Below are 16,296 nucleotides of genomic sequence, written 5' to 3'. Positions count from 1 at the left end.
GTTCTTCTGTATTTTAAAAATCAAGCATAAAAACTTTATTAAAAGTTGAAAACTGTAGTACTAAAACACTTGGTATGATAACATATTCTAAAACGAACTACAAATTTTGTCATAAAAATTTAACTTGCTTTTGAACACTTATTTTTGTTAATTCTAAACCCATATCATGACTACTTGCTGTTAGCCAATATGTGTTTTGGTTCCATATTGTGGTAATTCATATTTAAGAAACTCGACCCTCCAAATGAAATGCTGAAATGCCGCCCCTGCTACATGGGCCCGTTATTACCCATAAAAAATTTCGTTAAATTTGTTTAATATTTAGCCGACGCTATTTGACCTTGAAAAACTGAAAAAAAGGGCAAAAATGCACTTTTTTTCAAAAAAAAAAAAAGGTTGGAAGGGAGTCAAAAATAAAAGTTTGAAGCTGGTTTCAGCAAACATTAGAAGTATCTGTCAGTGAATTAGTTGAAATCCTCAAAGACTTTTATGCATTTTGTAGAATATTTAGCTACGCTCCTTTAAGATTGAAACATGGGAAAAATGAAAAAAAAAAAAATAATAAAGTAGTTTCGAAATAAATAAATACTGAAATGTTACGGAATACGTTACTTAGAAAAAACAGTGAAAATTCAATCAATTTCATGCGGCATTTGTACGCCAATTTTAAAAAATGCACACACTCAAATAAAAAATAGTTAATTATTTAATCTTCGGTTTCAATTGTTTCTATTGAATAATAAACGGCGCTCAACTGCTTCTATTATTCCTAAGATTATTTTATAACTATTTTATACATGTTTGACAAATAGAGCCCTAGAGTAATAAAAAAATGGATTAAGGGTTAAGGAAAGTCATATTACATTGAATGAACCTGAAACAGAACTTGACTTAGGAGAAAGCACAGAAAATACAGATGACGATTTTAAAATGAATTATACACTTTCAAGAAAACGTAAGCGAACTGATGCGCCATCAACAACGACAAGTCAAATAAGACTTTCTATGCCTCATACAGCGTTAGCAGCAGATCTAACTGGCGCTTCAAATAGAGCAGTGGCTAAAATTGCTACAGCAGTTCTAGGTGATTTCGATTTAGTTTCTTCTAAACAAAACAAAAATATATTGTCGATAAAAACAAAGCAAAAAGGGAAGTCGATAAAAAAAAAAGGAGCGAGCTAAGAGAAAGAGATTTAAGAGCAGTTAAAGGAGCAGCTATAAAGAGTTTGTATTTTGACGGCTGCAAAGATGACACCCTTCAAATGACGTCTGGCCATCAAAAATTAACATCTGAAGCTCATTTAGCACTGACAGAAGAACCAAGTAGCAAGTACATCGGTCATTTATCATTAACAGTTGGTGAAAGTGCAAAATAAATTTCGCAAGGTATTATAGGCTTTGCAAAAAAGTATAATATGAGCTTGCTTAACTTATGTGTTATTGGATGTGACGGAACAAATGTAAATACGGGATGGAAAGGTGGAGTAATTCGTTTACTTGAGACATCCAAAGACCTTTACAGTGGAACATATGTCTGCTGCATACTAATGAGTTGCCACTGAGGCACCTTATTCTGGAATTAGACGGTTGCACAAAGGGACCACATTCATATTTTGGAGCTATTAAACAACTTCTTAGAGATTGTGAAAAAAATTCGGTGGACAAATTTGATAAAATTGACTGCAATCTTCTGGTTTTGGACATGGAAGATATAAAAAGTTTAAGTACTGAACAACAATATTTGTACAGAATCTGTCTTTCCGTAAAAGATGGTAGTTGTCCTTCTATCGTGGCTGACAGTAGTCCAGGCAAACTCAGTCATTCGCGATGGCTGACAACTGCAAACCGTTTGTTACGCTTGTATATAGGCACTCCAACTTCATCAGAAAATCTTACAATGCTTGTAAAGTATGTATTGTTATTTTATGCTCCAATGTGGTTTGAAATAAAAATGAAACCGAACTGCCAGTATGGTGCCCAACATTTTTGGAAAATGAATTTTTGGAACAGCCTACAGAGTTCACTTTCGAGAAATTTCCCTGTCACACGCAAGCTGTGGAACGTTGTGTGAAACTAATAACCGAAGCTGCAATAAAAGTTCGTGGTGAAACTGCCACGAGATGGATACATTCGTGCCAAACTTCAAGCTAAGGAAGAACTTCCATCATTAGATAAAAAGGGACAATATTATTCCAAAAAATAATATTCATTATGCATGAGGTATTTTAAATCAAATTTGAAGATTTCTTTTTCAAAATTTTATTATCTTTATATGTAATTTTAGAAAATGTATGATACTATTGCGTGATAATAATTACTATGATTAATAGTGCTATTTAATTAATTAGTCTATGATTTAATTTTGAAAAATTATTTTTACATTGGTTTTTAAAGAAATTCAATATTTTTTCATTTTTCTCCAGTTTTTGATTTCGAAAAGGAGCGGTTAAATGGTCATTAAAATCAATGAAACATTTTATGGGCTCGAACTGGCTCATTATATAACATTTTCGGTGCGTTCCAGTAAAATATTTGGAATTTAGTTTAAAAAAAAAATTCGACAAAAATTCCTTTTTCTCCTTTTTTTTCGGTTTTTCAGTGTCAAATAGCGCCGGCTAGATATTTTTTAATATCCAAGAAATTTTTTGTGAGTGCTAACTAGCTCACTACGCAACTTTTGCTCGCTATCTAAAAATTGATTTCGAAAAAAAATTTTTTTCGGCTTATTTCGGCCCACCCTAATGCATAACCCTCGATGCCCCTGTAAACTTTTTTTCATGAATGACATGTCGTAGCAGGAAGTCAACTGCATGTTTTTTTAAAGAGAAAAACGACACTCGGAGATTAAATCTCAAGGATCGGCGCTCAAAATCCGACGCTCGTTCCACACTATGTTATTAAAAATATCAATGAACTCAAATAATTGCCGATGTTTACAGTTCCTGAAAAACGAATTGTTTTGCGTCATCCCTCAGTAACCTTCAGTATTACTTCGAAACGCAGAAAGCAGATGGCGCTGACACTATTCTTGGCACACGAAGCGCGAAATTTTCTCCCCGTTGTTTTCATTTGGAAGTTTTTCTGCCTGTTCTTTTTTACAACTCTTTTACCCCTTGGTTGACACCCATGGATAAGGACTAATGGCAGCAACATATTATGCTACTTATCAGCTGTTGTAGTGACAAAGATTTTTATGACAAGTCAATAATTTTCAAAAAAGGCCTTCGCTTCTGTCGGACTACTGAGCTTTTATAAAAGTGAGGATTCTTCGAATTATCATCCACTTAAAAAGAAGAGGAGGAGGATCGGCAGCGAGGGTTTGTTTAATTGCTCCGGTGTCTGAATTTTGGCAGTGCAAGTAAGTTCGCTTCTACTGATGGAGTTCGAGAAGCGAGCCGAGAATCCAAATCCATGGACCAAAGCGAATTTTGTATCGAGGATATTTTTTTGGTGAGTTTCAAACATTTTTTTTTATTTTTGTTTAATTTGTTCCACTTGTCAAATGTTTTTAAAAATAATTTCTTTTTTTTTTCTTAATTATTTTTACTTTCACAACGCACACTGAATTACAAAATCTTTAAGAGAAGTTTGGACAATGGATCGCTGAATTTTTTTTTTTTTTATTCCTAATTATTTGATTTATTTTTTCATGATGTTTTATTTTTTAAATATTTCTTAAGAAACGCCGACATTTTATTTATGTAATGCGTATAATGTATTTTATACTATATGTATACGGTTTTATAGAAAAATTGGTTTTCAGGTACAACCCCAACCGGTAGACTTATCCCTTTGTAGCAGATCTGTATTTTTTAAAACTTAGTTTCGGTTTTTGTAATTTTTGCTGAAGTCAGATGTGTAATATTTTTTCAGTTAAACTGTAGGTAATTTTCGATTTTTGAACTTTTTAATGCTCTGTAAATTGGTTTTTTCCCCTTAATGTTTTTTTTAATCATTACAAAATTTGGAAAAAAGGAGAGAGAGAGAGAGAGAAAGAAAAAGAGAAAAAAGCTCTAGCAGGGAAAAAATGCAATGTTGGTGATTTCTGGAGTCCTACTATATTTGATTTTAAGGTTTTATAGCAGGTTTTATGTTGAGAACTGAATTTCCGAAATGATTACTTTCTCTGCTTAAAATCTAATTTTCAATCTTTTAACAAATTGATTTGTTTTAGTTGTTTCCGTTGCTTTATAAAAGTAAAAATTTAAAGCGTGCCATTTTTTACTCAAAATTAATGCATAATTTATGCTTGTCAACAAGGGCGGCCCGATAGGAGGTCACCAGAGGTCATTGTGATCTCTCAAAAATGTCCTCTTACGGCAAATTTTGACTGACAATTCGTCAAAATTATCATCATTCGGCAAAATTTGGAGTTCCGTACGGAAAATTAGGACTTTCCGTCCTCGCAAAAATTTAAGTTTGAGGTGCCCCTGCTTGCTAATGATTGGGCGAAAAGATTATTATTTGTATCTGGGTGTTTATTAAAGGTATATTTCGAGCTTCATAATAGATTCAGCACAAAATTATCGATTATAAAAGGGGGAAAAATCACAAAAAATAGATTTGTTAAACTTTATTTAATCGCTTTGTTTGACACTAAATGTTGATACTCGGGGGGGGGGGGGATTTCACAATTACATTTTGATAGAAAAAAAACATAATTGTGGACCCTCATATCTGATGTCACAATTTACAATTTCGTTAAATATCTGTCCAAGTTACAAAGTAATAACACAAAGTAGTAAGTTACAAAGTAATTTTTTCCCGTTTTTTCTTTTTATTTTCTTTAAATGATAAGCGTAAAATTTTCATTTTAGAAAATTAGTTGTGCTTTTAATTTATTTGTGATTTGCAAGAAAAATATGTTAAAGTAACAGTTATTTGTTCAATATGTAAGCGAATTAACTTTTGAGAAATGAACTACAGATCTGCGTTACACGATCTGAAATTTCAAATTTGTAAAGGCATAAAAAATGAATGAAATAAAGTAAAGTCATTGACGTTCAATACATTTTTATGCATTACTTCTTACAGATAATATAGAAACTATGTTTATGTATTTCATAAGAAATATTGATTTTAAGTTTTTAAGCGTTGCCAAGAAAATAACATTTTAAATGAAACCAAAAAGTTACTTTTAGTAGTACAGTTTGCCCACGAATCATATGAAATAGGCAAACGTCCATTTAAGACGAATCTATTTGAATGATGGGGAAAAGTAAAAATTTGATATGCGTGTTCCGCTCATTTAAATGAGGTCCTGCTTAATTTAGGGGCTAACATGCATCTGCAAAAGCTGGCATCCCTGGATGCGCCCATATCCTCCTGTAAACCGGATGTTCGCCTCTCCATGCAATTCATGGTCAGACTGTAACTAGACTGTAACTAAAAATTAAGTCGGCTTGTTAAGTTGCGGCTTTTTATTTTGTGTAAAAAAGCAAAACATTTGAAAATGTTCGACATAAATTAATCAAAACATCGAATCAATAAATGACCTCTGTCAATTTTAAATACACAGAGAAATTTATTCTTACATATGTATTTAAACGTTTTTCTATTCCTTGGGGAGGGGAGGGGGAGGGCAAAAATATAAGCTCTCCTCCAGTTTTTGGCGAAATATATTTATTTCTAGTAGTATTGGTTTTTTGATTATTTTTTGAGAGGTTGTTGTTATGAATATTGTTTAACTGTTTGAAATTAGGTTCAAAATAATGAAATCAACTATTTTTTTCGTACATTCACTAAATTTTAACTACTAAATTGTGCGTGATGTGAATCCGCCTTTTTAATCAGAATTTATATAAATCTTGAAAATCCTTGAAAACTTATTTGTACATCAGATCGTTTTTTTTTTTTTTTTTTTTGAATAGCTAAATAATCAGCAGTAATTAATGTGTAAAAGAGTATAGACGTTACCTAATTTTAAGATAACGCCAGATAACGCTACTGTAATAATACCCAATAGAATACTATAGTAATATTAAAATTGCAATTCCTCTTCTAAATGGATAAAATGGTCATTCCCGTGGGAAAAGTGCAATTCATTTTCGGACAATTTTAAAGTTTGTTCGTCAATTTGAATAATCTAAACTTTCTAATAACATCTTTTTTATTTTTTGTTTGTTCATTTGTGCCTAATAAAGTATCAATGGTTTTCACACAATAATTTATGAAGAATTCAGATAAATTTGATCGTCTCCGTGTAGTAGAGTAAATATAACGGTTAAAATAACGTTCTGGTGATAAAGAAAAGTTACAATTGCATGACAAACGTAAAATGAAATAATGATTCTAAAACTGTCTTGTCAACAATTTCTAGAAAAAAAACTTTTTTTAGAAATCATAAATCTAATTATTAGTACAATAGAAATCATAAATCTAATTATTAGTACAAATGTAACAGAGAGGACTCGTATGAGAAGCAAAGAACTCGACACGTCTTATTTGTTGATCGTAGAACTCTGTATCGCTATTTAATTACGGGAGTTATACTGCCGTGCTAAGCACAAAAGTCGTGTCTGCACTTTTTACCAAATTGAGTTACGGTCACTAAGTGATTATTTGTCACATTTTACCTAAATACAATATTTTATCGTCATTTGTGAATAGAAATTTTTTTTTTTTAAACTCCGAAAAAGTTACATTTGTATCAAATACGTGGAGGCACGCAACTTCGAACTGCAATTTCTAATTTTGAACTCAGATGCAGATACGACTTTTGTAAATAGGACGGCAGTAGTACAATATTTAATCTTATTAAAAATATTACAAGATTTCACAATTATTTTATTTTTGAAAGTGCTGTAGCATAGGGTGCAATATGAAACGAAGAAAAGTTGGGAAATTAATCAAAAATAATTTTCTAGTGAGTTTCGTTTTCTTTTATGTCTGTATCATTTAACTGAAAAATGTATAATTTGACTGACAATTTATATTATTGTTCCATTTTATCTCAATCTTAAAATTTTCACTCCCAATGATTTGAATCTGGGACACGTAATATTCGTTTTCCCTTTCTTCTTCAAAAGCAAAATATTGTTACAAATTTTTCAAATAATAATTATTTTTGTTAATTAATGCTTAATTTGTTGTAATCTGGCTAAATTTGGCGTTTATTTTATTAACATTAGATCGAAGTTACTTTAGGTCTTGAATCTTGACCTTGCCTGCTGTGCACCATTCAACACAATGATTTAGGGATTAGTGAGAAATTAAAGAGATATCGTCAAGATGGCATCATTTTCGGCGACTTATTTCTAATGCAAATTTTGGCAAGAAATCCCCAAATGTCGCCAAGCTTGGCGACATTTCGAACAGTAGCATGCAAATACTAATATTTCAATGCAATAATGCATGAATATCCCCTGTTTCCTCTCGAAAGTAATAGGATATTTCTAGTACTTTCGAGCTTGGCGACATTTCGAACATTAACAGGCAAATACTAATATTTCAATGCAATAATGCATAGATATCCCCTGTTTCCTCTCGAAAGTACTAGAATATTTCTGAATGGAAAATACTAGAATGTAGTTGAATGGAAAATTCTAGAATGTAGTTGAATGGAAAATACTAGAATGTAGTTTAATGGAAAATACTAGAATGTAGTTGAATGGAAAATTCTAGAATGTAGTTGAATGGAAAATACTAGAATGTAGTTGAATGGAAAATACTAGAATGTAGTTGAATGGAAAATACTAGAATGTAGTTTAATGGAAAATACTAGAATGTAGTTGAATGGAAAATACTAGAATGTAGTTGAATGGAAAATACTAGAATGTAGTTTGATGGAAAATACTAGAATGTAGTTTGATGGAAAATACTAGAATGTAGTTGAATGGAAAATACTAGAATGTAGTTGAATGGAAAATACTAGAATGTAGTTGAATGGAAAATTCTAGAATGTAGTTGAATGGAAAATTCTAGAATGTAGTTGAATGGAAAATACTAGAATGTAGTTGAGTGGAAAATACTAGAATGTAGTTGAGTGGAAAATACTAGAATGTAGTTGAATGGAAAATACTAGAATGTTGTTGAATGGAAAATACTAGAATGTAGTTGAATGGAAAATACTAGAAGTCATTCAACGCTGTTTAAAAAAAGCCTCTTCAATAAGAGTTCATTCGGCTAGGAATGTGCTAGCTCTGTGTACTGTTAAAGCTGCGATTTTTATCTTGGTGTTTTTGCGAATTTTTGATGTAAATATGTGCTTTACAGTAGAGTTGACGGTGTTTGATAATACTCACCTAAAGGGTTCGTTTCCAAAATTTTGAAAGTATTTTTTCTAAAAAAGCATGATTACAAATATAGCATTTAACCATTCTTTAAATAATTTGTCGAATTTGAATATTTCTGTACAATTATTTAAATCGGTGCGAAGATTGAAATTATTTTTTTACGCTTCTGCACATGACATCAAAAGTAATGAAATGCCCTTCACTGATGCCATTGGCTCACAGTGTAAATTATCATAACCTGGCAACGCGGTTGACAGCAAAGCGTAAACATTTTGCACGGCAATGTAATTGCGCTCCAAAGTACATCACTTGTGATGTCATAAAGACCACGATTTATTTCCAGAATCGGACACTTAAAAAATTAAATAAAAAATAACTCTTATGAAAATAAAAGTATTTTTCTGGCTTCTTGTTATTATTATTATTTTTTTGCTTATATTCTATCAATTTCAGTGACTAAAAGTAGTACTTTTGACTGAAGGAAACAACCCCACTGCTACAGATAATTTGGCAATTGTTAATGACTTAACTGTACATGTTTGTAAATAAATTTTATGTGTCATCATTTAAAGAATTTCTGAAAGTGTACCGAACTCGTAACAATATTTTTAAACCCATTTTAAAATACTTATGTGCGACCAAATGATACTCGATCTCACTCAAATAAATTGAGAATCAATATAACACATATACGATTAATTGGTGATAATCATTAAAACTTATTTTTTAAAGAAAATTCCAAATTCTTGGAAATGATTTGTGCCATTTTTGCGTGAAGGACCTAAAATCAAGCATCTGTTAATTTGCGAGAACATCCTCGTTTTAGTTCCCAAACCCTGATGAATTTTGTTCCCGTATCATTTTCCGAGTCATTTCCTTTTCCGTTATAGCAGCGCGTAATTGTTTACTTTTTACTGATTTTATAAATGTTTGTTTTTAAGATTGAGAAGAGAATGTATATCCAACGCGGATGTTTATCTGAAACCATGGGCGCCCATATGCAAAATTTTAAAGGGGGGGGGGGAGGACATTTTCCTCATAGTTTGGCAGGATATTTTCCGCATGAAATCAATTTCTGTATAGATTAGAGCTGTTAAAAAATTACACATTTTTAATAATTTATTCATTAATAGCTGGAGAAGAAATGTTTTTATATTTTTGCAAAGAAAAAAAAGTACGATAAGCAAGGAAGTTCTCATTTCAAATGGGGGCTTGAGCCTCCACTTGCCCCCCCCCCCCCCCCGATATGGACGCCCTTGTCTGAAGCACACTAGAAGTAAAGGGATATTCGTGCCAAAATTAAAAGTTTGAAGATAACTAGTACAAATGCGCAGAAAACAATTTGTGTAAGGTTACCAGAAAAATGGGTGCAACGTTACACGAATTCTGGAGAGTGTAATATCATTGTTTTAAAAGCTCAAATTATTACAGAAACCTTGGACTATGGTTTGTGTCAAGTCCCGAGGCGCATGCGTAAATCTCAGCATCGGCGCCAAACTGGTAAACTCTTATTAGAGAAACAAGAACCGGTCTTTGGGGCCGAGCGATAAAAACTCTTGCTTTGCGACCTGTCTGAGACTCGCGTCGTGGGTTTGGACTCCACTCAGGTTATTTCTAGGGCTCGACCGATGGCATTTTTTGGCCGATGGGCCGATCTCGATTGTTGGCCGATTGTTCAAAGATGGCCGATTGCCGATGGCCGATGGCCGATGCCGTTGGCCGATGGCAAAAAAAGAAAAAAATCAAACAGAAATAAATTAATAAGATTATCAGGGATTTAAAGGATCGTTTATTCATTTCACTTTACTTCTTTTCTACGAATAAGAAATGGTATAATCGCAAAAAAAAAAAAAAAAAAAGATTTCTTTTTTGAAGCATAAATGCTAAAATATTTGTTCTATTAACTTTCAAATGATTCCTTTAAGCAAATTTTTCATTTGTCTTTAAAATTAATCATATGCTTTGTAATTTTATTTCGTGCATCAGTTGTAAATATTCATGAAATTAGTCAAAATTCGACCTCTTGGCCTTTTTTGATATGGGTAATTTTTTTATGCTCCCAGTTTTACCTTTTTTGCCAATAGTGTACTTTGTACAGATGTTTACTGGGAATGTGTTTATAGCTTATTATATTAACAGCCCAGAATTCACCGTGAATTCCACCCCTTCCTTATAATTGGAGAGCTAGTGGCACATTTTGAGAAGGTACTTTAGGCAAGTTAAAAATAAGAAAATTGTTACTGGGAATGCGTTTATAGCTTATTATATTAACAGCCCAGAATTCACCGTGAATACCACCCCTTCCTTGTAATCGGAGAGCTGGTGGCACATTTTGAGAAGGTACTTTAGGCAAGTTAAAAATAAGAAAATTGTTACTGAATAACAATATAATAAGAAAATTGTCATAATAGGAATATTTTTGTACTTATTTAAAATTTATGAATAGAAAAATTAGCATTTTTCATAAAAGCTATAATAGTGAAATACATTTTGCTGAAAAAAGAAATAGCCATGAAAAGAGCGAGGTTCTTAAAACGCAGCTACAATAAAAAAAAAAAAAAAAAAAAAAACTCAATATTTACACCAAGTTAATAACCGAAATAAATATACTACTTGATCTGATGTTTGCTAACATAATATTGAACAATTTGATTGTTTAATCTGTTATGAAGCTTTACAAACAAATTCAAATTAAATTTTTAAATTTAGCAGTAATTTTCTGAAATTTAAAAAAAATGCATAATAGAAAATCCTTGAAACTTTTCTACAAAAAACGAAAATAACTTATTCATTGATTTTATATAAATACATAAAAATCGTTACTTACAACAGAAAAAAAAATCGCTCGCTATTAATGATGCAAAAAATAAGGCGCATTGCGAAATATAGGTGAAACAAGTATGAGAAATACGCAAAATGACATTTCTTGACCAAAATAAATAATCGCAATAAATATTTAAGAAATGCTTGAAACGACGAGGGAGGGTTTGGGAGGGGGGGGGGGGTCACCCTCTGATTTTGGAGTAACTCACACTTCGGCCCCAACTTCGGCCTCATTTTTTTAGTACAGAACCGCTACCACCAACGCCTCGGAAGAGTTTCTGAATCTACTTCAGCACTTCTGAAGAAAAAATTCAAAAGTCCCTTTGATTTTCTAATTATGTCACCATTCAAAACGTCTTTAATCAATTTCTTACATTAATGCTCTAAATTCTTTCTAAAAAATAGATAAAATTTGAAAAAAAAAAAATCTAATTTTATGAATGGTGTTAATTTAAGGAACTCAGGAGTACAACTAGAGTTTAATTTCAGAAATTGAGGTAGTGGGAGGAGGGGCACGCAAGTAGTCTCGGAAATTCAAAAAATAGTCGTAAAAAATCGAGTTCAAAATAATCATAAAAATGGAGCAGAAAAAATCTTTTTAAACTTGCACCCGAGTTTGTTTTGACGTGCAGTGGCGGATTTAAAATATAGCAAATGTTGCAATTGCACGAGAGGTCCCATAACAATAGGGACACCGTAGGAGTTACAAAAATGTATATGATAAATGTTTTACAACTTTTGTGATAGAGAAATGGGGCCCCAAAATGTATTTCGACGGGCCCCAAACTTGTAACTCCGCCGAAGCGATACAGAAAAGAATGCATTACTGTGATTCATATTACAAATATTGGAAAATTAAAAATTACCGTCGGTTCAACGGAATCTAACAAAATGACACAAAAACCAAATCGCCATCTCATATTTGTTTCCATGGTTTCCAATGCGGCAATGTATCACCAAATGATCGTTAGTCTGAGACACTGTATTAGTTTTACATTGAAATAAGTAATTAGTAGCTACAAAAAATGAGTAAACCGGCTTTTCAGAACACCCGATCGAAAACAAAAAAGGTAAGTGCACAACTGGAACGTACGCACACCCCACATGCGAAAACTTAACCTTTTACAGCTTACCATCTTTGAGTTATGACTTATGAGAGATACAGTCGAACCCGCTTAATGGAATATCGTATAATAGAATACCCCGCTTAATGTAACAAACATACAATGTACTACACCGTTGAGATGTGTTATTTTTATCCCGGATAATGGAATATACCGCTTATTAGAATAATTTTTCCTGGCGAATTGCCTATTCTATTAGGCGGACTCGACTGTATATACGTACATCCAACTTCAAGAAACAACGCAATAATTAACTTGTTTGGTACCTGAATGTAGTATTAAAAACTCTTTCAGGGGTAACTAAAATAGAAATTCATACTGAAATTTAAGTAAACAATTTTAAACTCCCAAAAACTCCCAAAAATCAAAAACTCCCTTTACTTTGTATTAAAAAGTAAAATAGCAAAGGTCCTTTAAAAAAAAAACATCGGCCTATTCCATCGGCTTTTTGATGTATTTTACGGCCGATGGGCCGATGTTTCCTGCAAGTTAGCATCGGCCGCCGATGCCGATGGCTAAATTGTTGAACCATAGGCGCCGATGCATCGGCCAGGCCGATGCATCGGTCGAGTCCTAGTTATTTCCTCACTTAGTGCAATAAAAATGTCTTTTTTGTATGTTAAAGTAAATGAATAATTGATGTATATTGGTTGTGAAAAAGCATTAACTTGATAAATATTGAATAACTGACGACTGTTTAATTGATTGAATGAAAATGACACTTCAGATATTCTAAAAATTTTAAGTGTTTTAATTTTTTCACAATAGAAAACAATATTTTTTTCGATGCGAATGGTTATTGCTTTATACCTCTCTTATTGTTGTAATTATTTTAAATTGGATTCTTTTCTTTTTTTTTTCTTTCGGCAGCGAATAAGAATAAATTTTTGAGTTAAAAAGCAAAACGTTTTCACATTAAGTTTGTTAGCCGTTGAAAAGATAGTTTGAATTGTTCTTTAACTTAAGCTAAATGATAAAGAAATAGCTAGTTTTATAATTTTGATGTTGGATCATGGGAAAGTGAGATCAATTGTAGACGAACTTTTGTTAAAATGTTGTTGATGTTTTTTCTAATTTCGTACTATTCACAACAGCGATTATTTACATAGACTTTTTTAAATTATTCATCAATTCTTTTGTTTGATATCTCAGAATTGAGACTGAATTTTATTTTTAAATTTCACTCAATGGAAAGTGAAACTTCTCAAGCATGTAATAATTTCGTTTGCACTGATAAAATCTTCTCTAATCCCCTTGACCCTCTTTCGACACCAGAAGAGTGTCTTGACAGGAGAGAAAACAGTAGTTCCGCGGAAAAAGGGTTTGGCAGTTCTGCCCCGATGCCGTTCAACATAACCGTGAAAGAAAATCGACTGCGGAGGTGAAAGCTGCTAATTCTTGACATTTGTTTCATTGCCAGTCGAAGATTAAAAGCGATAATAGAGTTTTTGGAGGTCGGAGGGTATTACCACTTCAAACTTAATGGAAGCTCTCTCTTTTCCTTATAACTAAGATTAGAAAACTCTTGGTTAAAAGTATCTTGAATAAAGAACATTGCAACGCAAAAAATACACATATCCCTTAGAATTTAACAATTCCTAAAAAATATAGGACTTTTGATCATAGAGAAAGACATTAAAGAATATAATTGTTCACTAATACATTATAGAAGAGAAAAAATATTTTCTACAACGTAATGGAGAAAATACAAACGTTTGTTGTCGATGTATCAATACAGAAGTATACATTCCCAGGGCTTAAAAAAATGACTTTTAAGCAGAACGTAACTTCTCATAGGTCTCAATTTATTTAAAGAAAGTGAAAGTTCCCAAGTGGCTCAAACAGTTGGGGAAATTGTTGGTTCATGGTTGGTCAAGGGTACACAATGTCCGTTTTCGCAACCCAACCAACCGTCTGCCAACGAAGGTCCAACGATTTGCTGGAATGATGGCCCAAACGTTTGTTAAAACAATGGCCAGAGCCTGATTACCACAGGGGCATGCGGGGCACAGGCCCCTTCTCTTAGATTTCAGGGGGGGGGGCAAAATCCCCTTGATATATCATGCTAATTAAAAATAGTGATATCACTCAGAATATGCAGTCATTGATATTTTTGCAAATGCTGAGACAAGAAAAAAATCTCTTATTTGTTGATAAAAATTCCCCTTAAAAACTTGATCTCTTTGCAAATCCTAAAACCACTCCTAGTTTAGTCCGTATTTACTATTAAAGTTATATCATAGATAACTTTGACATTTACGGTTTACTGCAACGGGCAAAGTTCAGCCACATGGAATATAATTATCGTATAGGGGAGAGTGTTGTACCTAGGGACACTTTTCATATTTTAATTTTTAACGTCAATTATTTGAATCCTAGGGACACTTTTCATATTTTAATTTTTAACGTCAATTATTTGAATCAAATTTAAAATTTAAAAGTCACATTAAAATACCTTAACATACTTCTATGCAATATATTTTTTAAAATTCGGACAGTTTGAAAATAAAATATTACTAGCCATTTTTTTAATGTAAAAGTTTTATGCTGTCCCAAAGTACAACATCCTATTGTACCTTGGGACACATCCTGTTGTACTATGGGAAAGTCTATATGATTCAAGAAACAGCCAAATACTTAAACCAATTTTGCACCAGAAATAAAACAAACAAACAAAAAATATATATATCTTTTTCATGGTAGTGAATTAAGTCGTGAATTATGAATTATTTTCTTTCATTATATTCGTTTCAAAGATTACATAAGAATTGAACATTATTCCATGTTCATAAACATATCTTAATTATTAAGAACCATGCATATGTTGTACCTTGGAACGTTTCCTAAGGTACAAAATGTTTGGCTGTCCCAAGATACAACCACCATGTAGTTTAAGAAAATCCAAAATGGTGGTCAATCTAGATGCACTATCATTATTTTCTCATAAGCAAAATATTTAAAGTACTTCTCTTACACAATTAGTACAAAATAAATCTCAGTTGATTAAATTTACAAATACAAAGACAGAAAATGAAACAAAAATGAAGAAAATATTTACTTTGCAGTCATGAAATTTTTTTTCATCAAACGGTCAATTTTACTCATTTGATGCTGATTTTTACTGTGGCACTATTTAGTGGTGAAAGTTGCTATTAGGGATTACAAAAACATGGCTGCTAAAAAGAGATTCTTCGAAATTAGCAGTGTCCCAAGGTACAACATTCTCCCCTATACTATATCTCTTCTACTTTTTAAATGTATAATACTATATTGTGATATGAGGTGCTACCAAATTTAACATGGTTGTGTTAATACGCAAGTATCGAAATATTTTAGAGCTTCATTGTATAGGATAGGCGGGAATGGGGGGGGGGGGGGGGCGGCATAAAATTAATTTCATGTCCAGTGTCTTCAAAAATCTTAGTCGAGCCCTAGGGGGCCTTGAATTAGAACTGTGTCCCATGCCCAATATCAAAATGATCGGGCTCTGACAATGGCCCAAACAGTTTCTACATTAAGTTAGTTAATTTTAGTGTTTTAGTCTACATTGAGTTAGTTATCGTTAGAAAAAGTGGTTGGGCCAACACCCCAACCACTTTTTCTAACGATAACACAATCGAATAAATGCCCACAGAAAATGCACTACTCAAATATTAATGTAATGGGCTTAAATTTAGCTAATATTTGAGGAGACATGCAAAGAAACTAAAATTCAGTTTCTCTTTTTAAATAATATTAGCTATTCCGTTAATAATTTGAACATCAAAAAGGACCTATTTGCATTTTTAAAATAAAAAATTTGCTAATTAGGCTCTGCAGAATTTTCACTTAGGTAAAACACGCTAGAAAAATTCATAAAAAATGCTTACTGAAGACTTTTGAGGCATTTGCCAAGAATTTACCTCTGGACAGCATCAATTTATTTACTGCAAAGGAAATAACGCAACAAAAGCATTTCAAGTAATCCTCTATTACATTCACATGTTTTACAAAAAAGAGATATATGCGACAAAAGTATGACACATAACAAAACGACCCACAAAATTAAGATGGTAATTTATATTCTTACACACACACACACACAAAATGAGTTCAAGTTTTCGCCTAATTACTTC

The 16,296-nt window shown here is 32.3% G+C and overlaps 1 protein-coding gene across 2 annotated transcripts in view; it reads left to right on the top strand.

The window, feature by feature from the left end:
* The first annotated feature begins 3,312 nt into the window (after positions 1-3,312).
* Positions 3,313-16,296, top strand: part of LOC129233451 (ATP-binding cassette sub-family C member 4-like) — a 114,892-nt gene continuing 101,908 nt past the window's right edge. For both annotated transcript variants that reach the window (XM_054867486.1, XM_054867481.1), the window contains exon 1: positions 3,313-3,450. In XM_054867486.1, the coding sequence (XP_054723461.1) occupies positions 3,377-3,450 (74 nt within the window). In that variant the 5' untranslated portion in view covers positions 3,313-3,376. The remainder of the gene's footprint in view (positions 3,451-16,296) is intronic.

The sequence above is a fragment of the Uloborus diversus genome, chromosome 1 (genome assembly GCF_026930045.1).
Source record: "Uloborus diversus isolate 005 chromosome 1, Udiv.v.3.1, whole genome shotgun sequence".
Taxonomy (NCBI): domain Eukaryota; kingdom Metazoa; phylum Arthropoda; class Arachnida; order Araneae; family Uloboridae; genus Uloborus; species Uloborus diversus.
Note: the sequence above shows the minus strand (reverse complement) of the source record. Positions and strands in the feature narration are given on the sequence as shown.